The 27008-nt window shown below is 41.0% G+C and overlaps 2 protein-coding genes across 3 annotated transcripts in view; one reads left to right on the top strand and one right to left on the bottom strand.

Moving 5' to 3' along the window:
• The window catches only part of ARHGAP10 (Rho GTPase activating protein 10), a 147897-nt gene extending 146689 nt beyond the window's left edge, over positions 1-1208 (top strand). The window contains exon 24 of the mRNA XM_018073497.2: positions 942-1208. Coding sequence (XP_017928986.2) covers positions 942-1030 — 89 coding nt within the window. The 3' untranslated portion in view covers positions 1031-1208. The remainder of the gene's footprint in view (positions 1-941) is intronic.
• A 5048-nt stretch (positions 1209-6256) lies between these two features.
• NR3C2 (nuclear receptor subfamily 3 group C member 2) overlaps positions 6257-27008 on the bottom strand; it is a 201731-nt gene continuing 180979 nt past the window's right edge. For both annotated transcript variants that reach the window (XM_018073490.2, XM_018073483.2), the window contains 3 exons: positions 23647-23777; positions 19287-19444; positions 6257-10011 (listed from right to left, as the gene is read on the bottom strand). In XM_018073490.2, the coding sequence (XP_017928979.1) occupies positions 9856-10011; positions 19287-19444; positions 23647-23777 (445 nt within the window). In that variant the 3' untranslated portion in view covers positions 6257-9855. The remainder of the gene's footprint in view (positions 10012-19286; positions 19445-23646; positions 23778-27008) is intronic.

Here is a 27008-nt window from a genome sequence, read left to right as displayed (position 1 = left end):
TCAGTGCCATGGTCTAGCAACCATGGTGGTGTTGGATCAAGGGTTGGACTTGATGATCTCAGAGGCCCCTTCCAACCCAGCTGATTCTATGATTCTATGAAAAAATATATAGGAAGTCAGATTTCATTAACTGTGCTCACAGAGTAACTTGTGGGGCATTGACAGTCCAAGCTGATATTTCTTATTTTAGAGTAATAATTCTTAAAATATTTTATATTTTAGATTAATGGATACTCTTGCATAAAATTTTGGATCAGCAACACTGATGGCAAACCCTTAGGATGGCACAAGGAACAAGGAACTCTTCAAGCTTTTTCTTAGTTGGTTGTTTGGTTTTTTTTAATTGCACTGCGTATTTGAATTTCAGAGAGAGGATTTAACCAGAAGAATGATTCAGATTTTGTCCACTGGTCACTTCCAATAGCAGCTCTATTCTGAAGAGATGATACTTGGAGCAAAATCTGGCTCATTTCTATTTCCCTTATAATCCTTTTCATGCTTACTTTTCATGCCAAGTATGACCCTATGCCATTCTTCTGTGGCTCTGAGATTCCAGATTCACCTCTGCTGCTCAAGACAGGTCTTTGTCATGCTTTGCCCCACCTACTGAAATTGTTTTCCACTGTTTTTATATGAATCCTGACTTTTCCCTGAAGGCACAGATTTTCTTTTTTATAAATCTGTCCTAAGCTCCATTAACCATTTCCTTAAGGAAGTCTCCTGCACCTAAAAGCTATTTCACCATGCACACTGTGCAGAATATTATGAAGTATTTAAGTCAATAATCATCTTTATCTTTCCTTGCCAGATTCTTAAACTGGCCATTGCAGATGATGGGATGTTTTTATAGATACTTTGCCTGGTGTCACAGAGCTAAAACTAAAAAGTACTAATTCCAATATAAAAAGATGCAGTAATTTTTTTTTCTTTTTCTTTTGCAGTGCAATTTTCCAGAGAACCAGGATGGCTAGAAGGCACGTTAAATGGCAAGAGAGGACTTATTCCACAAAATTATGTTCAGTTTTTATAGCTTTGTGCATTGAACGCCAAGAAGGTGTACATGGTATCCATGGATTTTTGTTCTAGTCACTTGTCTCTACTTTTGTGACTGCTTTTAATCAATGAAGAGCTGGACTGTGGATTGAAGATCCTAATCTGTATAAAGTTATTGTGTTGCCAAATATGAATTACAAAAAAAAAAAAAAAAAGATTCTTTGAGGGTTGGAATGAGTGGGGGGGACAAGTAAGGGGGATGGAGGAATAGATTAATTTTTTAATAGGGTGCTTTTTTTCAATTGTAAAGAACAGTAGTGGTATATTTGTTTGCAAAATAATTAGCATTTTAAGTCAAGTATTTGGTTGATCTGTGACTCAACTTAGTGTCCTGGAGATTATGCCTCAATAACCAGCCTTTTTAAAAGAATGTGAAGATGGCGAGGCACTGGCACAGGTTGCCCAGAGAAGCTGTGGATGCCCCATCCCTGACAGTGTTCAAGACCAGGTTGGATGGGGCTCTCAGCAACCTGGTCTGGTGGAAAGTGTCCCTGCTCATGGCAGGGGGGTTGGAATTAGACGGTCTCTAAGGTCACTTCCAACCCAATCCATTCTATGATTCTATGATAATTTGGGTTTGGAAGATACTGCTGGATAAAAAAGGCTATCAGGCTGACGGTTAAATTATATTTCAAAGTGGAATAGCCAGTACGGAACAGACATCTGTAAGTAAAATAATAGTTACTAAGACATGACATTTTTCAAATGTCTTCAAAGAGCACATTCGTTTATGTTGTGTGTATGATTTCATTTATTTTATAAAGATAAGACACATGAACTTTTATTACAGGCTCCTATATGTCATGGTTTCTTCGCTACTCAAAAATATCACTGTAAATGAAATAAAACGTTATTTGCTATTTGACTTGTCATTCCTATGTTGCAGAATATTTTGCTCTGCTTCTGAAAGTTGTGACATGCAATAATTATTGACAGCTGTTTGCAGTCAGCCTTAAGCAGGCTCCAAAATGAATGGGGACCTTTCCTCACTTAAAATAGGTAACTCTGCGAGCTCAAGCCAAAAGGAAAAGAGAATCTCTGGCTTTTGCATCCTGGAGGCATCTTGTATTTTATCTGTTGTCTGTCTGTCTAGCTGGTCACTGACCTTGCCTTTCTTCCTTCCCTGCTCTTGTCAACTGTAAGGTCTTATGGATGCGCCAAGGTATTGGAATCCTCAATAGCTGCCTCAAAATTTGTAGAATTATTTGAGTAGTGAGAGTGTTATCTGTGGTCATAGAAAAAGCTTCCAGAAATCTTGTGGTCTATAAATATGTAGCTTGTGTTTTAAAAAAAAACCCAAACATTACATGCAATTTATCACTAATCTTTGTATTTTTCTCTCCTTTAAGGAAGACCCTCTGGGAGGCAGTGGAGAGAATGCAGGAAAATATGACAGGATGACATACAATACAGGCTCACTTCTTTGTTAAATTGGACTCTGTGAATTTTGAGTAATTTACTTAGCTTGCAAGTTTTTCTAACAAATGGGATTACTAAACCAGTTAATGGTTAATGCTGCTTTAAGGTTGGAATGGCTTTCCCCCCCCCCCAAAGATTTAACTCCACAGTATTATTTTGTTCCTTTGCCCAGACTGCACAGACCATTGGAGTGTACACAAATCATCTCCAGATGGAGCAATGGTGGGCCAAGTCAGTACAGCTCTCCAGCACTAACCCTCATTGCTTGGAGGAATTTCATTTGGTGTATTCTCCTGGTATTGAGCAGTGACTCTCTGCCATACAGCTTTTAGGCAGTTCTTGTCTTGGCATAGTGGCTAAGTGACCCAAGCACTGGAGATGACTTTTGGACTTTTGTGAAGGAGACAAAGTTCCTTAATTTGCTCCTTCACTCAGTGTTAAGGAAATAGTTGTACCAACACCTAGGGCAACAGATTGAAGGTTTCCTTGCTCATATTTGTTCATGTGGCAAAGCACTGTTCTACTGTTCTGGCTGGGTATCATGTTGTCTGGGCCTGCAGATTTATCAACTCATTTGTGGTCTTAGAGTCATTCAGGAAGCAGGATGGTGTTTGTGTGCCAAACTCAGTTTTCGTGGCTACCAGTTGGTGGAAAATGCTGAAAGAAGAGGGGGAATGTAAACCTTTGGTATTGGCCTCACAGGTGTGGCAGCGAGGTATGCTGGCTTGTCAGATAGTGAAGCTCTGATAACTTGAAGCTGACAAGCTTTGGAAGGTGCTTCCATTAGTTTTGTTGTTGTTTTAAACCTGCAGTGCATGTTTTATCTTGTTCTGGCTTCTGTCTTCCAAAGTTCTCAATATTTCTCAGCTCTAGCTCTGTGTTTGGGTTGTTTGTTTTTTTTTTCCTTTTAACTGAAGCGGTTTAAAAAGGTAGATATATAGACAAGGAATAAAAGACTTAGTGCCTATTCCATCCAGTCCTGTGACCCTGTTTTGCCTTTAGGTGAGATGTTTTGAGACTCCTGTTGCTCCTGGGGCCATGTAGAGCCCAAAGAAGGAGAAAACTTTTCTACTGAGAAATGATACGGCTGAGCAGAGGTAATACTAACCCAAACTTTCTCACGTCCTAAACATTGTCTGAAGGCAGTGGTGTGAGCTGAGCCAGATCAGATCTGGCTTTCAGGCTAACCACACTGCCTGTTAGGAATATAGTTGTGGGAACTGCTACCCACCATGTGGGTTTCCACATCAGCCCAGCTATACTAAGGCTGAGTACAGACTTGTCCAGCTGAGCAGCCCATTCTTCACCCTCACTGCTGAACTGCACTGCCAACAATGCCTCGTACTGACTGCTTGGAAGTAGAGATTCAAAGATGCTAAAAATGAAAAAACCATATTAAGAAAGTCAGGCCCCTTTCCCATCCTTTGAGATTGCTTGCTTTCCTGAAGCTGGCCTTAGGACATGCCTCTTGTCTGTCTTTTCCGTGGCTTGGTAGACTTGGGAGGAGCAGAGTAACATGCTGTTAACTTGGGGCAGGAAGCACAGGGAGTCCATTGTGGAGGAAGCTGGTTGACGATTTCTTCTCTTTTGGCCCAGCAGCAGGAGTGGTCGTTTCCGTGGGTCTGGCCTAACTCCATCCTCTCACAGCTCTCCTGTCACAGCTGTGGGTACTGGTTCAGCTTAATCCTCAGGTTGGGTTCCCCCTCCCTTCCTCTGTGCTGGTTACTGTGCACAGGGGCATGGACTTGTCAGTTTGCAAAAGCCAAGACTGCTTGGTAGTGAACACAGACATGGGCTGGAAATTACAGAGTGTGAATTAGGGAATAAACCCCCCACCACCACCCAAACCCAAGAAAACAAATGTGCTTTTTATGCAAAATGACGCTGGCCTTGCCATCACTATGGGGCCCGAGACTGAATCCCCCAGCCTGGGGATTAAGGTCGAATGTGTTTGCTGAATAATTAATGGAAAAGCTGAGACTCCTGACTAGCTGGGATCAGCAGAAATTTATAGTCTGTGTTAGTCACTGGACAGTGCTCAGCCCTGCGCCTTGGCCAGGCAGCATTTTCACTCTGCTGGGTGAAAAGCCCCGGGGTTTTCAGGCTGCTGAATGTTGTTAAGCGCTGTCCCAGCTGATCTTCGTGGCAGGTTTCCTTCTGATGCTGTCTTTCATCAGAAATGAAAGAAAAAAATCTCATTAGCTGATTTATCTGCTCTGTAATGAAAATAAGTGTTCCAGCTATACTGCTTGCAGCTTTTGCTAGCTGAGCCTCTGTAATTGTGTCACAGAAGACACTTGGGCAGAAACTTGCCTTCCTCAATGCTTGGTTCCTTGTTCTCTTAACCCATTTCACAATTCTTACCTGGTTTGCAATTTTAAGAGAGAAATTGCTGACAGAGGGCTTATGACAGAGGGCTTTAGCACTGGAAATGCACCAGTGCTAAACTGGGTTTCACTGAAAGTCTTCACTGGAGCGTCACCTTTTAAACTGAATGTGCCTTGGACATTGTTTTCTACATCAGAGTCCAACTGTGCCCTCATCTGTCCTTGCAGTAGCCACAGGTAAGCTCCAGAAACTTCATCCTATCAACATCTACAATTAAAGTAAGAGCACCTTAAAAACCTTACGACATGGCACATTTTACCTAGGAAAATCTATGACATGAAAGGGCATTTTTTCCACTCCTTTCTACCTTAGTAATATTGTACTCATCATAAACTCCCAGTCTCTGAAGACACCTGAAAGAAAGCAGTTACCCAGCTTGAGGTCAGATTACAAGTTTGGTTATGTTTTTAAGTAGAGATAGCGTCGTCTTATTTCTAGAACAGCATATGACAGATACATCTGCTTGTAAACATATGGGAAATTTTTCTTAACTCTGCTGATCCTCTACTATTCTTTCCTTCTGACAATTCAGCAAACAGAAAGCAGGTGCAAGGATTTTTCGGCAATAAAAAGTTTATGTAATTCGTTATTAAAAGAACAAAATGCAATTTAATGGTGGTCTTACAGCGCAGACCTGGCTTTGCGCAGAACTTGGTGTTGAATTTTTGAGATAGGCAGTGCAGAGAACAAACCAGGATAGCAGGAGTTTTATTTCCCCTTCTGTCTTACTATAATTACAACTAGAAAAGGTCTGACCCTCAGAAGGCAGCTTGATTAGTCACTAGGGAGACCTTGCATAAATAAAATAGGGAATACCTCTTTCCAGGAGAGAGATTCTAACTTTGGACAAGGGGTACAGCAGCCCATAGGTTAAGGGGAACTGGAAGCCAGACTGGTCTGGCTGCTGAAGGTTGCTGGGTTTGTTTGTTTTAGTGGGATGTAGCTTGTGCCCATAACAGTGCCAGCACGTCATTTGTCAAGCACAGTTACCCAGGTGAAGTGAACCACATTCCTCTTTCCTTTTTCCTTGGGCATTCCTTTTTCCACAGTGTGAGTAGCCACTCCCTGGCTGAAGCCCTTGGACGTGCTGCATCATCCAAAGTAACAGAGCTTGAGGAAACTAAGACACTATATGTATGAAGAAAGATGTTACATTGCACTTTAGGTTGCTTTCTGTTGAAGAGTTCAAGGCTGGGTTGGATGGGGCTCTGAGCAACCTGGTCCAGTGGAAGGTGTCCCTGCCCATGGCTGGCGGAGTTGGAACTAGATGGTTTTTTTAAGGTCCCTTCCAACCCAAACCATTCCATGGTTCTGTATTGTTTCTAGATGAGCAGAAGCTTGTCTCTAAGGATAGCAATGCACCAGCACCTATCTGAGATTAAAATGCAAGAAATACTTGCAATCAAACCAGTTTAATTCATGTATATTTGTACAATTTGTATAAAAAAAAGAAAAATAGGTACTTGCAGACATTAACATAAAGACCAAACAATATTTTCTATTTATTTAAAAAGCTTTAAACATACAGAAGCAAACCCCTAATTATAAATGCATCATTATGCATAGATTTTACTGTTTACACCATACTGCTGGCTGCTTTTATTTTTCATCCAGGAATCTATTTAAACTCCAAGAATTCTTAAACATTCCTCTGAGCTTCCTGGCCTCAGAACTGCTGTCTGTCTTATCAAGTCATTGACCTCCAGCTGAAAACATTGCTCTAAAAAAAGTCAAATCTTTAATAAACAATTAAAAGTGCATTAACTGTAGAATTGTTTAATTTCATAAATGTTTAAACAAGTCAGTGAAAAACACCACCCTGTGAATTAGCTTTTTGCATTATTGATTGTAAAGTATCTTTTTAATAAGATTTTGATATTGCAAACTTTAGTCTTTTCTATTTTACTCTGCGCAACTGCTCAAGTTGCACGATGTGTAGTATTCCTGAAATACCCACTGCAGTACATTAACACTATTTTACATTTCAACTGTGTATACAATGCTCTTGCTGCATATCCCTGTTCCTTCTGACAACAAAATAATTTAGCTCAATGAACAAAAGCCCACCTCTAAAAGCTGTTATAGTTTGTCTTGTATTTTGCAGGAGACAAATGCCTATTTCATTCTAAACAAATTCAAAAGAACGTAACTAACTTCCCGGTAGCTAAAAACTAGGGTTGGTTTTTGTTTTTGTTTTTTTTCCTGTACACAGGTTTAGATAAAAAAAGTGATGGCTATTCTGCTTAAGTGTCCTTGATGAGAGAATACTGCCTCTTACAACATCTATATCCAATTGTATCTATTACTTCAATGATCTCTAGCAAAAAATAATAATCAATGAATGGTTTCATAAACAACAGGTGATTAAAGTAAAGGATTTATTATAATCTGCTTACAGTTGTTTGCAAAGACAGACATACGTTTTTGCATAAAGATATAAATTGCTTTTTAAAACTAATTTAGTGTGTTTAATTATATGAAGTTTCTGTGAATTATGAATTGTACCAAACCAAGATTAAAAGTAATAAGGTACAAAAATAGGAGAAAACAGACAACAATTTGGACTGGGACAGGCATTTAACAGTGAAGTGTAGAATATGGCTTTGCTATTTTAGTCAAGCAAAGTTACTCTGAGACAGAAAAGGAGGCAGTAACTTTGTTAATATAAAAAGCTGCTGCAGACTGTATTCACCCAGAACCTGGCTTTGAAATTTTCTATTTTAGACTTTTTAAAAAAAAGTAAATTAAAAGATGGATGTATGACTGTGTCTTTACTGTAAACAACCAGTCTGCATGCTGTATATCTCACGTTGGAAGTTTGGCTTTCATATTGCTGTGCAGGTCAGTATTTAAAGATCTGCCTATGAATTAGACTTCCAAAATGCAAATAATATATGTATGTATATATTTATATATAAAAAACCTCTCTGAATACAGTCTTTACAGATTACCCATTGCATAAGGCAGGTGTCATTTAAAAAGACAAGTAGCGCTGACTGTCTTCAGTGCACCGAAGTGCACCTCAAAATTTGGGTTCAGAAAGGGTGTAGAATTCTTAATTTGACCACCATTTACAAGAAATGCTACATTCCGACCGGCCAAGGGACACACTAGGGCTCAAAAATATCAGTGGCACCCAGAGAGAACACTACAGATTAGGACTCTGAAAAACTATTCTATTTAAACATGAGCATATGGTAGCAACAGTTGTGCCTCAGAAAAGTTCACCTGTCCTCTATTCTACTCCAAAATTTTGTATTCGCTTATAAATTGTGACATAGTGAAAATCACCTCAAAAATTCTTTTCTTTGCAGTCTTATTCTAGAGAAAACAGTTTTGAGACAAAATCAGACCAACTGAGTTGAACTTGTAGTGTGAACATTTGTCTTCTCAGATGTATTCTGGTTATTACAAAAGTGCTTAGAAAAGTACATGCTTTTTAGTTTGTCACTAAAAATTCTACTCAGCTAATCTGCCCATATCAATACCTTACCATCCCTCTCACCAGTACAAACGTCTTCGGCATACTTACTGTAATGATCTGCATGTTCCCTTCATCACAATCAGAAGTCGCCCTCCCCTCTCTGAAATAATAATCTGACCTTTTAAGATGTTTCATATATCCAGTATTCAAAGGAAAAAAAAAAAAAAAACAATCAATCTGGGAAACCTTAGTTAAAAAAAGAAAAATCATTCAACACGTTGCTCACCCCCATTCCCCTGAGAGAGAAAGGGAATAGAGGGCAAGAACTCACTAGATCATTAGGCTGGCAAAAGCTTTGGAGAGAGACCGTAATTTGTCTTGTTAAATGAAACCTCCGTAAAGTGGCAAACACAACATAGTGTAGTTTCCTACGGATTTCTAAGATGTGCTCAAGTCACATACGCTTTGCAAGAGAGACAAAAAGGGAGAAAAAATATAGAGGAAAATAGAAAGGCTTAAAACACAACTGAAAAGGTTAAGCGTGGTTATTTACAACAGATACTGTAGGATGGTAAATTAGATATGATGCTAAAAAAGGCACAGCTTTCCCTTTCTTAAATACACTGTAAACGGTTCATTATGCATGCAGAACATTTCACTTTACAAAAAAATTACCTTGTTTGTTTAGACAAAGATAGTACTTAAATAGTCTCCAGCAAAATAGAGTTCTTTCAAAAATACTTTCCCGTTCATCCTATTAACCATTAAAGATTTTTTTGTCTCATTTACAAAAGTTCCTTACACCTTATTTCAGGTCCTTCACAATTTATACATACAGCAATGTACAGTACAGCAAAAGACTGCAAAAAATTATTTGTAAAGCCAGCACAATAGATACTATAAATCGATACCAGGGCATTTGTTTTTCACATCTTATCCTTTTTAATTAAATAGTAAATGGACACTTAACACAGTGTATATCATCTATGATGGGATAACATGGGATAACAAATGCCACAGGTGGGGATAACAGAGTATTCCACACCAAATGTTCTGTTATTACTTTACACGTTAGGGTTTGTGTGTGTGTATATATGTGTATATATATAGTTTTTGTTTGTTTTTTTTTTTACAAGAAAAGAATATTAATGCCCCATATTGACTTTACGTTTTATGTGCAAACCAAGGGTAACTTTAAAAAGTTCTCATTAGTTCTCGAACCCTTTTAAAACAAGCAAACAATACCAGAAACTACATGGCATATTTAAAACTCCATCTGTTAAAATATCAAAATCAAAGAGTTATTGACTAGATATGGCTTTTCATCCAGAGGAACAGGAACATTTTCTAAGTGTTTTAGGGTTATGGGGTAGTTTCCAAACATCTAGGTCTTGCCAAATCCAAGTCAACTGCTTTCCATTCCCCAAACCCTTCTTATGATTTTAGACTATTCAGAGACTGCTGAACGAGTGTAAATAGCATGTTTAAAATATGGTTTCTTGGGTCCTTCATGGGTGTGGAATAACACAGGGAAACTTAAGGCAAAGTTCTTCCATTTAAGACATTTTCTATCACTTCCTGTGAAAGTACAGGGGCTTGGCATTCCCAGATTCCACCTTTGGTAGCTGGTCACTGATGATTTCCACCAGCATGGCTGGAAACTCTACTTTCAGTGCCTGAGACTCTCGGAAGGTGTAGAAGCAGAATTCCAATAAGTCACTAACAAGCTGAAATACAGAAAGAAACACTTTTTAGGAAAAACACACAGATTTTTGCATGCAAACAACAGCTTATTGATAATTGATTCAAGACATGGCATCTGACTTGGCAGTCCATTTATAGGGTTATAAAGCAAACAAAAGAACTCCAGTGCCAAAGGGCTATTTAACTCATTAAAAATCAGTGAACTAGGGAAAACCAAGATACCACAGATTTGATTTTTCAGCCTAACTGCACTTTTCATTTCACTAATAGCAACTGGCCACCATGAAAACTTTAGGTACTCACTCTCTATGAAAATAAAGCCTTCTGCCCAGAGGGAAAAGATCAGCAATAAACTGTTGTATCTCTAGATTTCAGGGGGACACACATTCATTAAATCAGATTATTTGCTTAACTTCAGTGCATTCTCCAGGGCCTGCAACCTACAACTGCCAGAGCAGCTGATGTTTTCAGCTCAACAACACTAATGCTGTGTCACATGGTGGCATTTCAGGTTTTACACCATCACAGTGTACACGTTTTTTTTGTGGCTGTGATCTAAACGCACCTCCTAAAGCCTTCCAGTACTTTGGACTCTTTGCAATCTTTCTGTGTTGTGTTGTGTTTTTAAGAAAAACACAACACAAGTCAGTCATGAGGCAGAGGTACGTCAGATTCTGAGGTACCCGTGAATGAAGTGCGTCCAGATTTCAGTGTATGAACTTCCACTGCAGTTCAGCAAATCACTGTGTTGTGTGATTAAAGAAAAGCTAAGAGTGTCTGCTGTTTAAAAATTCAAAAGTTAAGCACAGCTTAATTTGGGTGGCCTATGCCCTTGCAAAGACTTAAACCACTTCTGCTGGTGTAATTTATCAAACACAGGTTTGTCGTTTCAGTTCTTAACATGTGGATTTGCACTCTGCTGTAAAGCCCCTGTTAAAGACAGAGCAAATAAAAGTGGACTTCTGGAAGGCAGAAATAAATAAAAAAATATGGACAGCAACACTACCATCCTGTAGCTCCATACCTTATTGCTTATTTTCAGGACTTTCACAGCTGTTCTCACAAACATGTAAGCAATTTATGAACATCACAGAGAAGTGCTGAGATCATTCAAACACATGACTTTCTGCTATTGAGCACTATGTGAGTCTGTCTGCTGTGGCTTAGTTCATTCCCAATGATCTGGCATGTCATGAAGCAATGCTAATTAATTAAACAGATGCATGACTAAATAAGTAGCACAGACATAATCTGGTTTTCAAGGGAAAAAAATGCTGATGTTCAAAGGTTTACTTTACCCATTAGGAGGAAGTTGTTACTGTATTCAGTAACTGCGTGCCAGAAATATTCCAAACAACACAAAACCAAAGTAAAGGAAACTCTTTTGGTGTAATCACCACTCAGGCATCAAATACCAGAACCTAAGCAAAGTAAGCTTTGTGCCCCAACACAGCCTTGACAATGACCTGGTGAATGTGCTGCTTTTCCTAAACTTGTTGGGGTCACCTCTGTCCCACTGCCAACCATCCTCACTGTGCTGATGGCTCGCCTTCTGTGCAGTACAAGCTAATTCCTGCCTCACCACACTCCTGTGAAGCCTCTGAATGCAATGAGACAGGGATTACAGGAAAGCCTAAGTAGAAATTACTAATTCTGACTTCTTTGCAAGCTTTTAGTAGTATCCAGTAGGTATGTATATCTGGTGAGTAGGCAGACAAGGGGAAATGAAGAATAATAACATTAATGAAGGAAGTGCAATCTATTCTATTCAATAAATGAGTGAGCAGTCCAGTGGGTGAAAACCAGGATGCCATCATGGATATGCTCACAGCATAGCACATGATGAGTCTCACCACAGAGGAAAAAGGTAAAGTTTACAAAACAATTTAAAAGAAAACCCTCCTATCATGTAACACTTGGCTTTGAAGCCTCAAAGATAATATATTTTCTATACCTACTTAGTCTGCTAAAACATTTGATCTTTTCTTTCTTAGGTAAATTAGCAGCTTTAACATACTTGACAATAATCATCCACTTAAAGAAAATGGGAGTAATAGGAAGCATGTGTGTCACACATGTGACCATGCGTGTCACCAGGAACACAGGGCTGCGGTCAGGATCTTTTTAACTTCACCCTTAAAAGCTGCATGGCTTTTGGGGCTGGGGAAGTATTATTTTAAAATAAAGAGGAACGAATGTGGGAGAATTGAAGGCCAACTCAGAAATACTAAAACGTAAACACTAAGATAAGGTCAGACAGAGAAAGCTGTGAGGCTGAAAACTGTGCCATGAGCAGTGCTCTTTACTGCAGGCGTGTTCTCATACATTTTCAAAGGTATCCTCCCTCCCTGCCAGCCCAGCAGCCTTGGCATGAAGATGCACTAAAGGGAGGAAAAATTCAGGTTCCACAGGCAATACTAATTTTGAAATTTAAGTCCCTGCCTCTGCATCCCAAGCAACATCTGTCTGAACAGGTAAATAATTTAGCTAGTCTTTTGCTTTAAAAGAGAAGCTTTCTCTTCAGTAAGGAAATGAAAACCTTTGTTTTCTCTTGGAATACACAAGCTCTGTCATTGCAGTGACAGCGACTGATGCACCACAAGTTACAAGCAAGGTAATGCAAGCTATCCAGCACCTTTAAATGTGGCTTATGGATTTCCTAGATCAAATATACTTCTGGTTGTTTTTTAAAGGCTTGTAAAAGCCCTGTGCTCTAAGAACTCCTCACTACACTTTACCTGATCTCTTTTACTCTCTGCTTCTGGTAGTTTATACCTAAAATGCTGACACTTCCTCCAGTCCAACAGCATAAAAGACAACTCCAATTAAGCAGTGAAGAGCGAAAGCACCACTGTTTTCACAAGCAGTGAAAGTAGTGACTAGAAACATATTTGCTTTTACAATCTCAATTATTTCAGCTGCTGAAGCACACTTCTGAAGAGCTACAGCCTAGCAGAGCGCAGACAGTGCATTTAAGGCCACGACTAAAACAATTCCTGTTTCCCTGGGATGCAACCAGGACACTATTCTTACCTCTTTAGTAGGGAGGTGTTCAACTCTCTTTGGAGAGGGCAATGAAACATGGCTCAGTACCTTCTGACAGCACTCCAAGCCTCCCTCTACACATGGTAGAATCAGGGCAGTGCAGGGGAGGGGAGCTCAGGTACTGCCTGCCCCTGGTGGGCAGTGCTGGGCTCCCAGAATGGAGACTGCAGCCTCTCTGCGTGGGAAAATACCACTAAATAAGTTAGCATGAGCTGGGCTGGGGGGATGGAGAAACACAGGTCAGAATAATCGCATCCATGTCACCCAGACTGCTGCAAGACATGACAGCTCTTCTGCCAGCAAGCAGATCAGCTGCTCACTGTAACCCTTCACCACTTCAGTGATTAATTATGAAGCTTTCTCTCATCACTACCCTGCAGAGAGTGTGCTGCACTTAAACATTTTCAAGGCTAGAGCAGTCTTAGTAATTCTGAGATTTTTACTTAATCAATCTTTGCATTTGTATGCTGTATTAAGCACCTCTGAGAAACAGGAGTATTAATCAAACGTAATTTTCTGTTATTAGGGCGGGGTTTCCATAAAATGGACTTTCTCACCCATACTGTTCTCCATAATTAAAAAAAATGAATCCTTTAATGAAGTCCCTGAAGTTAATACAGTTACAGTGACCTTTGAGAACTTGCAGAATTTTTAGAGCAAAACGAAGTTATTTTAGTTTAGAAATCTCACCATGCCTCTGCATTTCCAGAAATGGTTAGAACTGTTGGATTTGCAAGGGTGCACATTTCTGTGCTTAGTTTTCTGACTTCAAATTCTCTCAGAATCTCTGAGTGAGGTATGAAAGCCCACAGTCACTTCTCTATCAGGAGCATCTTTGTGATTAAGCCTACTGAGACTGCAATTAAGACAGCACTAGGGTAACAACACAATGCTGAGTAATTTCTTCCTATTATTAGCTACAGCTATTACTGTAAGAAACCTCAGTGTTCTCCTTTATATATATATTAAAAAAACCACTCCAAAACCTTTTTCTGTCCCTTTCACGAATGGGTCTCTGCCCACCCAGCTCTTTGTTCACCCAGCAAAGAGGCCTTGGTGAGTTTGGGACTATTGTCACTTCCTGCTATTTCCCCTCTGTGCAGTGGATACAAAGCTCCTGATTTAACAACCAGGTTAAAGAAAACCACTGCCAACCAGGTCTTGATTATTCCCTTACCACTATATTCCTTTTTGCTCCTAGTCCTATGAAAATCCCATGATGTAAATTAATTATTACTCTGAGGACTCATGAATAAAGTTATTCCCTCCTGAGATGGCTCCCAGGCTGATTCTCAGAAGTAACTATGTCCTTTGTTGCCCACAGTGGCCAATTCCTAGATGCCTATGAAATCTTTAACCCAAGAGTAAAACTTTCCACAAATACAGGGAACACAAGGTAAGACCAAGGGGTGAAGTCTCTGATCACACCTATGCGGTGTATTTACCTCATGCTAGCAAGGAGTAAAAGGTGGATAAAATGGATTAGGGACTACCAGTATCTGACCAGAGGAAGTGTGAACCCTAGTTCTGCCTGGACAAATGCATTTCTGACTGAGGAACTGCACTCATGTCTTCGAGTTCTCTTCATAAACATGTGCACACTGAAACCACAGCACTTGACACCTGGACATGACATGAGGGAACCTGAGTTAAACTCATTTTGTATGCCCAGAGGATGCTTGCAAACCCAGAGCATCACACTGCAGTGAAGCATCCTCAGCCCTTGGCCGAGGCACATTTTGAACCAAGTCTCCCTTGCTCTTCTATCAGCAGTAGCAGGGTTCTGCCCTTCTCCAACAAACACCTATTAACATGAAGGAAAAAAGATCCAACCATCACAAACAGAGCAAGAAGCCTCTCAGAATAGCTTCTGTCTACATTAGGGAGCTGGGAATCAACTTCTTACTTAACAGATGCACATTAGCTGCTGCAACACACACCTCGCACACTCCTACATTGCTGCTGCTCTGCTAGGAGCCACACTGGGAGTAGGGACTGGATCCATCCTCTGAATAAACAGAGAAAATGCTCACCCTGAGAATTCAGGCACTGGGACTAAAACAAGGCTCCAAACAGCTCATCATCTGTGGGACACAACTTCAGCAAATCAGTAGCAGAAGTAAGTGCACCCAAAGGTGTTGGTGACAGCCGAGGGGCTCATCTGCAGCTTCCTATCTGCAGGATTAGGCACCTGCAGAGGCACATTTGCATCCAGCACAGCATGCCTTGCAAACCTGCCCCTCGAGGATCCGTGCCCTTCTTCCCACTGTCAGCTTTTTCAGGGAGTGAAATCCTGGCGCTCTCAGCCTATGGAAAGATCTACCTCAGCTATAAAGTATTCCCTTCAGGAACCATAAAAAATTAATTATTCAGCAGCATGAGCCTTAAAGAATTTATTTTTGTTTGGCAGAAAATGTCAACAAGCGAATGACAGCGCAGGGTGCTGCCTTGCCAAGACAAGGGGAAGGTTCACATTAGGGTTTAATGTCATGGCATCGAAACAAAAGCCCTCTTCACTCAAAGTCTGTTTAGTATCAGCCAGATTGAAACCAAATTCAGCTTTTGTTCTGCAAACTGCCTAACCATACACTATGGTCTCTATATGAAATGAGGCTTGCCATGCAAGATACAACCCTCCCTGCCAAAGCTAACAGGAGATGCTGAGGAGGATCCAAATGAAGTTTCTGATACCATGTGCAGTACATCTGTTTCTAATGTTCCTGCATGCCGTTTGTCTGATCCCATAAGGCAGTTCACCTACATCCAAGTGCTGCATATGCATCTCTCCCCAAAATGCCCATGGTCATTCATGGGCACAAGACTGAAACCTTTATGTTCTGGGCAGAGAGGTGGGTTGTCCTCGCTACGCTGCAGTTCTTTAACACATAAGGCTGCTTTGGGAAATGATGCACATGAGCCAGCCACAGTGGTAAGAAATACAATCACTACAAGAAGGAAACACAGGAAACACGGCATCACTAAATCATTAAGGTTGGAAGAGACCTCAAAGATCATCAAGTCCAACCGCTAACCCAGCACTGCCAGGTCCACCACTGAACCATGTCCATCAGTGCCACATCTGTGTGTTTTCTGAACGCTTCCAGGGATGGTATGTTGATTGCCTTGCTGCCCTCAGTGCTCCCAGAAGCTACTCATGCTGGGGTCCAACCACACAATCAACACTGAGCCACAGCACAATAGCAAGTAAACAGCAACACCCTCCTCCTCCCTGTCACCTCGTGCCGAGGGAGAGGAAGGGCACGCTGTGCAACTGGACAGACGCTGTCAGCCTGTGCCTGCTGTATCAGCAACCACTGCTTCCACACTGCATTGTGCAAATAAAGAGCATTTTGGTGCAGGGCAGCAGTGACACAGATGCCAGGGCTCCTAGGGGCGAGCACAGGTGTGCACACACACGTGCGCTAAACCCTGTTCATCTTGTCTGCTCGGAATGGGTTTCGATCTCTTATATTTTCAGTTGCACTTTTGGTGCTTTGAGGCTTTATGGATCATTAAATAAAGTTGCTGATGTTTTAAAATACTTAAGTGCCTAGACCTGGCCTTCTTGAAAATGTCTGTTTTTCCTCAGCTCGGCACTTTTCTACCTGCACATATGTTCACTGCGTGGATGAGTGATTTCGTATACTGAGCAATGTAAAATAAAACCATCTTGTTTGGGTTTCTTTTTCTTCCTCATATTATATAAGCCAAGCATACTGTTATTTCCATGCACTTTGTTTCACATAGTCCTCAGAAAGACTACTCAAAAATGAGGTCGATGAAAGCAAGTGTGAAGGTGCAAAGGAGAAGGTTTTTTTATTGTTTGTCGCTACACTCAGGTAAAGAGAATTCCACAAGTGATGAGAAGCTGCTCTGCTCTGATGGAAAAGCTGGATGCAGCAGGAGGGTTGAGCATGCATGAATTCTGCACCAGTCAGTCCCTTCAGGCTTGCCCTGCAAATGCCAATGCTGTGGCCACAGCAGCATGTAAACATGGGGCCCTCAGCTCCAGCTAGATTGCTCAGCACCAAATATATACTGATCCTCTAAAATTATAATGGAGTAAGTTAAAAATACATAGGTGACAGCTGAAAACACACTCCTCCTGTACTAAGGAACTGAGAAGCATTTGCATTTACATCAATTGAACGGAGAAATTCTGCACTAACAGGCAGTGGTGAGAGAATAATAATTCTCACTTCTCATTAATATTATTGCTACTCTAAATTTATTCTGATGGATTTCAAAACCAAAAAAGCCAAAAATCAGTTTTAAAGAGAAAAAATAAACAAGTGCCTTTGTTGAACAAGTCTCCAGCATCGTCTCTGAAAGGAAGCACTGTTGTGCAGACAACCAGCCTTTTTAACGGAGAATGCTGACAATGGGACTTTCTTTAAAAAGTCCTTTGAAACAAAGTGCTCTATTAAAACAAAAGTAATGTAAAAATAGCTTAATTAAAAATTAAATAAAATGCAGGAGCAGTCTGCTTCCTCTGGTTAGTTCAGCTCCCAATGGTTAATGCTGTGTTTTGGAAAATGTCTGTAGGACACGGTAGCATTCTCAGTAAGCGCAAGCCTGTCATCCAGTCACCTTAACCTCACAAACACACCCATTACAATAACAAATCACACACACTGCCTATCCTGAAGAGGATTAGAAAACTCCATAAATGCAGGGGTTTGTTATGCTGCCTCCAGGTTCAGATGTGAATTCTTGCAAACAATTTTATCACTGACCCCTTTTCTTTCCACTAAAACACTACAACTTCCTTTGCTGGCACCGAGCAAGTGAAACCTGATCTCTGAAGAATGAGCTATTACTGCAGTACTAATAATACTCTCCCTGCCTCCCACTAAGATTTGCAATGTTTTAATGAACAACAGAACAATATTTGAAAAATAATTCCATATGTACATTCTGTAAACAGACCTCAGGCTCTTATACTGCTTTGACCTGAAGTGCACTGTACTGTACCGTCTCTACAAAATGAAGTTTAAGTCAAGTACAAAGAAATACATTTATAAGCAGTAGGTTATTTGTGCAGTAGGTTTTTCATGCAGAAAAGTTCCTTCCCTGCCCACCCAGGGTGAAGTGGGACAGTCTTCCCTTTTGCTGCAGTTTACCACTTTTTACTAGGAGGTGATCACCGGGCTGCAGGGCTTCAGCCTCTGCTCACAGGAGCCCTCCTCTCATGTACCCAAACAAAACTAAAGGTCACATTCACTGGTCCCAGGAGTCTCCTGTCACTTTCTGCACAGTGGCACAGCTTCAGAGAGGATGGGTGCCAGCCCTGCTGGCCCAGGTAATGGGCTGGTCCCCAGGGCACTCTCAGGGGGCACTGGGAAAACCCCTCAGCTTGGGGAGACCATAGCACCTGGGTCCTCTATGGGGACTGCACAGAGTCCTGCTGCTGCTAAAAGCACCTGGAAAGGTAAATCTTTGCCCTTACCTGGCTAGAACCAGGTTGCTCCCTACTAAACAGCTCAACATTATGGATACCCCTTCTGAAATCACAAGCTGGTTCCGTGCATCTGCCACAGCCCCTCAGAGTCACTCCGGGAGGAGGCATCAACAGCTGGGGTGCTTTGAGACTAAAGCTTTCGTTTCCCATGTCATTCTCCACATCTCACACCTGGCACATGTAAAACAAGCACCTTGCACTGGAATGAGGTAGAGCAGAGTAGAAATAACCTAACAAGGAATCTTGTACTTGAAAAACTTAAATAAAGCTTCAAATACCCAAGATGGCTTCAAGATCTTAATACACCTTTTAAAGCCATCCTTATTACAATCCCAGTTGTAAAAGATGACTAAATTAAATGAACATTTGTTAGCACATCAGGCATGTGAGATGCGTGACACCAATCCGGCACCTTTCTCTGGGAAGCGACTCACGGATACTCCACGTGGCGCACTCGCGCTGTGTCCAAGAGGATCACAGCTCACGTCACCTCTCCTGCTGCACAGCCTGTGGCCCCACCAACAGCTCTGACCTTATGTGAATCACTGGAGGAACACGCCACCATTTAACTTAGGAGAAGGCGTCAGGACCCAGCCCTTAATGACTTATATCTTCTTATTTTACTTGGCACTTGTCCTTAAATTCATCTAACAACTTCTCTCAGATGTTCCTTTAAAAAAGAATTTCAATTTTTTCTTCCTTATCAGTTAACACAGTTAAAGACTACTGGTTTACCTTAATGGAGAGATTTTTTGCTTAACTTTTCTGCACTCCCTGAGGAGTTATACTTACATCATGCATGGAGTCAAGAAGTTTAGTCAGTTGGTAGAATCTCTGCCAGCTTTGCCCAGAGTTACTTGGACATTTAGTTACCATCTTCTTTAGTTCTTTAATGTAATTTGCCCTCATTTCTTCAAATGCAGCTTGGCTTTTGAGACCATCCTTGGGAACTGTCATTGAAAAGACAGTCTTAAATTAATATTAACTGCATTGCTTATTCTTTTGATGTGCATACTTAAACAGTTACACAAGTTAATGGATGAAGGAATTAAATCTTTAAGCAAAGTCCATAATTTTATAGACACTGGTAAGGGAGCAACAACATCATACAGATTTTCAAGCGATTCAGGCATCCTCTCCAGATGTGTGATTGCAGAAGCTGTGGCAGAGGACAAGATAATATCTCAGAAATATGACACATGCTAACCTCATGTCTGAACTGTTTTTAATACAATCCAACCACATAAAAAAAGGCAGATGGATCAAGGATTTTTTTTTTAAAGTTGAAGACGTGATTTATCATTCTTGAATGATTCCCCACACTTGGCAGAGGAGGAGAAAGTACAGAACTACAGCTGTTATCTGCAGAAATGCTAGACCAAGTGACACATTTTTAAGCCATCAAGTAAGATCTAAAATTTCCTTGAATATTAGCAAGCATCTGTGTACCACCTAGAACAAACAGAGCCATTATTCTGCACAGAACAGAAGACTGTTTTCCAAACAGGCATCCTGACCCAGTGTTTGACCACAACATACAGTTGCAAGCATTTGTAGTGTCCTAATGAAGTTTCCATCTGCCAGAAGGAGATGGAATCAGGATCAGGGAATCATCATTTCACAGAAGGGCTAAAAGTAGAGTTTTCTGATACTTTTTACTGTGACTGATGTCAGCAAGGCTAATTGCAAAAGCAGGCTGCAAATACTGTTGCACTCCAGCAGGTTCTGCCCCAAAGAGAAATGGCTTATTAGGATCAGATCCTTATGAAAATCCCAAAGAGGCTATTTATAACATTACTCAATATGTTCTGGTGTTTAGTATCTGAATTGGTTGAACACTGCTTGACCATGGAATGTTTTTTTCTCTGTATCTCCCAATGGTAGTCCACTGAAAGAAGATATAATACTACACTGTAACAGGAATGAGTTTACTTCCTAAGCAAGCCAGAAAACTCATGTCAAAATAAGCTAAATGGGAAGTTATCTATGAAAAAAAGCAAAGAAAAAAAAGGTGATCTTCCAATTTAGCTTATCCTGACTTAACATCTTGACAGAAATTGTCTTGTTCATCCATTCCCTTCTCTTTGCGATCCTGTTAACTGCCCTCTGTCCCACTGAAACCACATTATAAGCACGTAACAACCACCCAAACAGCTCCAGAGTTGAAGCTTTAAGAAAAAGCATCAATATCTCCCAGAGCGATTTAGCAATGCAAAACAAGGAGGAGCTGTACCACCATAAGAACAGCAAGGACTTGAGACCATCAAGTGCTGGAAGGGGGCACAAGAAAGAATCTTTAGAAAAAGCCTAGGAGGTAATACACCATTCTGACTACTTCTTGGTAAATATTATATATTTATATTATATAATCACAATATAAACACTGTATATTCATATTAAATGAACATAATATTTAATTTTTAAATTATAGATGCAAACAGCTGACAGATAAAAGAAACTGTCTGGAACAAATCTATACATTCAATTCAAGTTGGAGGAATACAGATGCACCCATCAAGATGACTAAAGCCAACAGGGCATTCTGTGGCCCTCACACAAATCTACATGGGCTTTACAGTTCCTTTAATATTTACAGGCCTGTATTCCTACATGCTGCTTAAAGACTGTCAGAGCCACTCTTTCTTTGTCTACTACTATGTATTTTACTGTTCTGTCTGAAAATTATTATACCATCACCCCAGCCAGATTATTAAGAAAGAAAGAAAGACCACAAATAAAGAGAACTCAAGCAAAACATGAAATTCTGGAGATTTGCCCAGTGTTTCTGATTTTACTTATTAAATGCAGCAATGCTGTTGGCAAGCTCCCAAAATCTATGGTCTGTGGAAAGCAAGAAAACAATTGAGTTGTAATGTGTGGTTTCTTCCACATGTAAATGGAGTGAAACTTCCTTGATGTGGTCACCATGAAAGTTTCAGAATAACCTGTACTCTGCTCATCACATGACTCAATAAAAAAAATTAAATGAAAACAAACCTGGTGTTTTCTGTCATAAGACTGTACAAAGGTGCAATCATTCAAAAACAGGTTTGCTGCCCTTCACATGACACTTTCTGGGTTTTGTTACTGTCTTCATTTCCATTTCATTCTTCTCTCTCTCTCTCTCTCATAAATATCCTGATTCTCTCAAAACAAACTATTTTTAGCAGGTTTTCTAGTGACCGTGGTGTGTGTTTCAAAGGGACCCAGCTCACTGATGTTAATTGGCTGATCTCGCCTAACAGATTCTTGCAATAACTCATTAGTTTATGCTCTCAAGAGGGTAGAATAATAAATACCTAGCTTAAAGACACTTTGCTACATTTTTAGAATGCCTTCAGGTTCTTTTTCTAAAGATTCTCCCCCTTTAGGGTTGATTAAAAAGTTGCAGAGGCAGATCTCCAATCCAGACACTCTCTCAGGAACGTTTTGGGAGCCAACCCCCCTGAGCACATCCACGTTAAGCACTGCTGGTTGCTTCTGAAAAGACCCTGAGTGGCAATCTTTAAAAAAGCCCACTTACCCCTCAGGGCAACCCAGGAGTGTATCAACTCCCCACTGTTCCTGTTTCACTGGCACAACATCTCCTCCACCCCTTGGTGGAGTGGGACCTGGAGGTCAGGTTCTGTGGACCAGGATAGAAAGTGCTCCCCAACCAGCAGTGTCTCTCCCCATCCCAGCGAGCTGGAACAGCTTCAATCAGGAGGGAGGGAGACAGCTGGGTCCAAAAAACTTACAGCTCCAAGAGGTTTCTGTTAGCTGATGCAAATCCCCTCCAGCATGGACAGGAACTGCGGCTTCACGACCTCCCTCAAGGGCAGGTACTTTAACCACAGAGCTACCAGCTCGATGGGATGGGCAAAAGGCACTGTGGGGAGGGAGAAAGTGCCCATCCCAGCACCTCACCCGAAGGGGTGGCCACTCAGCTTTGCTGGATGCCGCAAATCCCTTTGTAGGCACCAAATTGTTCCTGCAGCCAACATGCCCATGCCATGGATGGGGACTTGGGAGGCTCCTGGGCGCCTAAATCTGCCACTGCACCCATCTGCTCTGGTCTCTAGTGGTTTCAGCGATGGGCACCGGCCAGTGCTGCACAACTCATGCCTCCTGCTTGCCATTTGCTTCTTCCCTCATCTCTGGCAGCAGGTGATGGGAGAAGGCAGCGGGATCTCAGAGGGCTCCACTCACCACCAAACAGGGAGGTGCTCTGTGCAACATGAGCCCTGGCAGCCCCTGGCCCCCGTGTCCCGCTGCTGACAGCTTGTGAATGAAGGCCAGAATAAGCGCAGTGGCCCCTTTGATCTCCTCCAGCCTCCTACTGTCAGGGGAATTCTTCCCTGGTGAGTTCACTGAAGTGACATCATGAACATCTGCCCATCAAACTGATGTGTTAGCTCATCATGATGTCACCAAGTGGATCCCACAAAAAGGAACGTGGTTCTACAGAGAAAAGTTTGTTTATAAGTAACTGGCTTTTTCATCAAGACTGATGGAAAAGTAATGTACTAACTGCCTGTATATTTGTACAATTGTACTGGGACAGGAGTTTTTCAATATTTTCAGTAAGATAAGACCAAGAGACATGCTAATTACTACACGGTGCTGTAACAAACACTAAGATGTAATTTTGTACCTTAAAACTCCAAGCAGGACGCTCAAGAAAAAAATAAAGCAGGTACTGTCATTTGTTAAACTTTCAGAAGCCTGTAGAAGAGCTTACCATTCTAAAATCACTTGGCATTACAAAATCACCTGCTCTGCCGTACTGGCAATGCACATCTTTCGATCTTGAAGGTAATGCAAAGTCAGCTAAACTTTGGTGGCTTTGAATGTTGAGCAGGGATTTTGCCTCAGTCCCCACAGCTGTAGCACTTTCTTGGCATGTCTGGTCTACTCATGTGGTTCCCCTAAGAGCAGAGGGCCAAAGTCCCGTGCCTGTCCACTCCTGTCCCTCCAACGTGTGTGACACATTCAAATTGCAAAGACACTTCCCGTGCTAACTGCAGATAAACCCCAAGACATAAACCTAGGCTTATTCCTGCGGCCCAGCTGGAAACAGTTCGGCACTTTTATCACATAGTTAAAATCACTGCATCTCTCTGTGAACTGGAATATTTTCAAGTATTCCCATGTAACCACGAATCCAACTTACCTGTGCTTAACAGCAGCAAAACTTTCATTATAGTGTACTCCTCAAAGCTGAGCTGCAAGCGGACAAACTGCAGACTGATCTGGTGCATCCCCTGGCACAGTTCGAACATCGCAGACTGGCGCATCCGCTCCCTGCAAAGAAAGAGAAACAAAATCCAGAGGATAAATATGGGAGAGCACAACATGCGTGGGGGAGGCCACGCACGAGGAAAGTGAGGTGTGACCTAGAAACCAAGAGCTGATCACACAGAGGTCAGGAGGAAACACTGTAAAGGAGTTGAGGAACACGGAGTAGAAGCTGGAGCCCTGCCATCCCTGGAGGGCTGCCTGGTCCCTGTGCCCCCAGTGCCTGTGAACTTTGGGAGACCTGGGCATCACCTTGCTCCTACACCATGTGCAATGCTGTAGGAGTTCACTTCACTACCCAGCAGACCAAAGGCAACATTAACATCCACTCCCCTAAAAGGAATAGCAACAAACGTAATTTGAGTTTTATACACTGTTGATGCCAATGAACTGGCAAAATGTTTTAAAATGTATTCGAATTGTCAGTGCTTGTGCAGCTCTGCCCTGGCTGATGGAAACATGCCTGCTGAAGAGGTCAGAAGTGGTGCAACAGAGGAACCTACACCCAGTGCATACATGTTCTAAATGATACACTCTCCCATCAGTTGACATATCTTGTTCAAACTGAACAAACTGAAATATTCAAAACTAAAGGGTATTTTTTTTCCAAAATAATAATCTAAAATAATCTGGAATAAAGGACAAGAAAATCATTTATTAACACAGACTTTTGCCTGTTAAATCACAAACTAGTTAGGATACATGACTTGTATCCTAGGTAACTTATTTTTTTCTTTAAATTCATTTTCATAAATTTAGCTTCAGACCTCATCTCTCTTCTCTGACATAATCCTAGGCTAACCTATCCTGCTGAAGTTTCGGGCAGAATTAGTTAGAATTTTTGCTAAAATTCTAAAGCTGCCATCCCAAACCACAACAACTACAGCAATCAGTCAGTGAGAATTGCCCATCTCAACTGAAACTGTGATACATACATATCAATCTATCTATCTATCTGTCTGGGTACTTAGATGAGGTGCTATAATTGTTCATTGACCACCACTTTTTTTTTTTAATTTCTCAAAACCAATTGTCTATATTCTAACATTTTTTTTCACATAATTGGGAATTGGATGGAATTGGATGAAGTTCAGCTCGTTATTTTAACCAAGCAACTGCCTTTTCAAATATACAAATTGGCTGGTGAAAGAGAAGAATCATACTGTGTGCAAACAAAGACTGACATAATCTTCCTGGTGTTTCATTTCACTACTGCCAGAGCAGAGCAGATTTTATTTTCCTCCTTAATACTAATAAAGTGGACTCCCCATTGTTATATGGGTTCTGCACTTTTACCCTGCTCCACCCTTTTCTTGAGACTAAGAACTTCCAGCTTTTTTTTTTTTTAATTTAATATAGTAGCTGTAATGCCATATGTACTTGTTTTTATCATGCATCATGGACTGCACGGAAGAAAATGAATAGAAAATAGTCTTTGAATGCTTTGGATGCTGGCCGAAATGCCACTTGGTGCTCTGTTTGAGAGACTGGATGCACACAAGCCCAGAGAGTCTCAGTGCCTGTGGTGTCATATAAGCAGAGTGACCCAGAGTAACTGGCACTGGATGGAACAGAAAAGGATTTGCAAAATTAAAAGACACCAGATACACATAACATGGGCATTTCTGAAGCTGCTGTGCCCTGCTGGTCCTGCTCCAGCCCCAGGTCTGCCAAGGGTTGTGGGCACAGCAGCACCTGGATCTCTCATGGTGTGTGGATGTGCCCTTAGGATGGAGGGCCAGGGCGCCAGGGATGGGGGCTCCTTCTCATGTGGTCACTGCAGGACAGCCCACTCCCCAATGGGGACATTCCCCTAAACCAGCCCCAGGTCCTCCCGCCTGACAGGTTGTTATTGCCCAGAGACCAAATGGCTGCAGCCACCTCTGAGCTGACCCCAAACACACCTGGGGAAAAGGGCCCTGAAAAACCCCAGAGAGTGATCTCCCTCCTGCTCCTCCTCCTTCCCTCCCTCTTCTCAGACTTACTAAATGCACATCTAGGACATAGGTAAAAGTGGTTTTTAACTGACCTCTCCCAGGAGGTTAAGAGGGATACATACTGAAGTCGAAAGGCAAATGATTAATAATGAATGTTTGTATTTTAAAAAATAAATTTTAAGGTATATCTCAGGCTGCCAAAGACAGAAGGATTCAAAATAAGAACAGTCTATTACATCCATCCTTACTTTTGCAGGACACCAGGGTTAGTTTCTCCAGCCTCAGAACACAAAGCTGCTGCCACCATCCCTGTCTGTGTTTGACCTCCACAGAGAGGAGAAGTGCCAGACCTTTCATCAGATACCACAAACCACACAGCAAATAAAATGAAACATTTCGATGCTTTATCTCAGGTTTCTCATGCTTTCACTAAACAGTGTGGCTAAACAGTCTCTGTGAGAGCCAACATAAAAGTATTCTGACTCAAACCCTTTTTTTATATTGCATTGCAATTTTTTTGACATTTTACTTTTTCTACCTTATGTTTTTCTTTGCACTTGTTTTGCTTTTATATGATTGCCTGGACAGAAGAATTTCAGTAATAGGGTTTTTTTTGGTTAGTTATTTTTCTGTCTACCTTTAAAATATTCAGTCTTTCATCTACTTACAAATATTGATCTCTAGGTTACCCTCAAGGAAAACCTGATGGCATTGTTAATAGTGAGATAAAATTATACACAGAACAAGTTACTTTGTGGTTTGTTTAATGTACGGCAAACTTGTAATTTCAAATCATTTTCCCTCTTGAAAAATCAATTCAGTTGATTTATTACTTATTTACAAATTATTACTAACTATAAATTATGTTAGTTAATTCATGACTCTGTTTAGGGCAAAATTTTGTGGGAGTTCATAGTACTTTGCATTTGATTTTTAACCCACATTGTGTAAAATAAGAGGGTACAGAGCTTTTGAAAAATTCAGATGCTGACATCACAGATACCCCAATACCATGAGAGTAACAACAAAATAAAGCAATAGAATATGTTAAAAGAGAAGCAGCACAGAGAAATTAAGGGATGTCAACGTAACATGAACAAAGTTATATCCTCATTCCCAAATGCATCATCTAAGAATAAATATCATCAAGTCATCACAAATGCCATTACCATCACAGGGAAAAATTAAAACAATCGTCTATGTTGTCTTCCCCATTACCTTTTTTTTTTTAAAAAAAAAAAAAAGAGGAGGGAAAAACAAAAAGGCAAAACCCAACTAACCAAACCCAGTCCTGCCTCTG

Source organism: Manacus vitellinus, unplaced genomic scaffold (genome assembly GCF_001715985.3).
Source record: "Manacus vitellinus isolate BGI_N305 unplaced genomic scaffold, ASM171598v3 scaffold_0_pilon, whole genome shotgun sequence".
Lineage (NCBI taxonomy): Eukaryota > Metazoa > Chordata > Aves > Passeriformes > Pipridae > Manacus > Manacus vitellinus.
The sequence above is the reverse complement of the archived record's forward strand: the minus strand, read 5'-3'. Positions and strand labels throughout refer to the sequence as shown.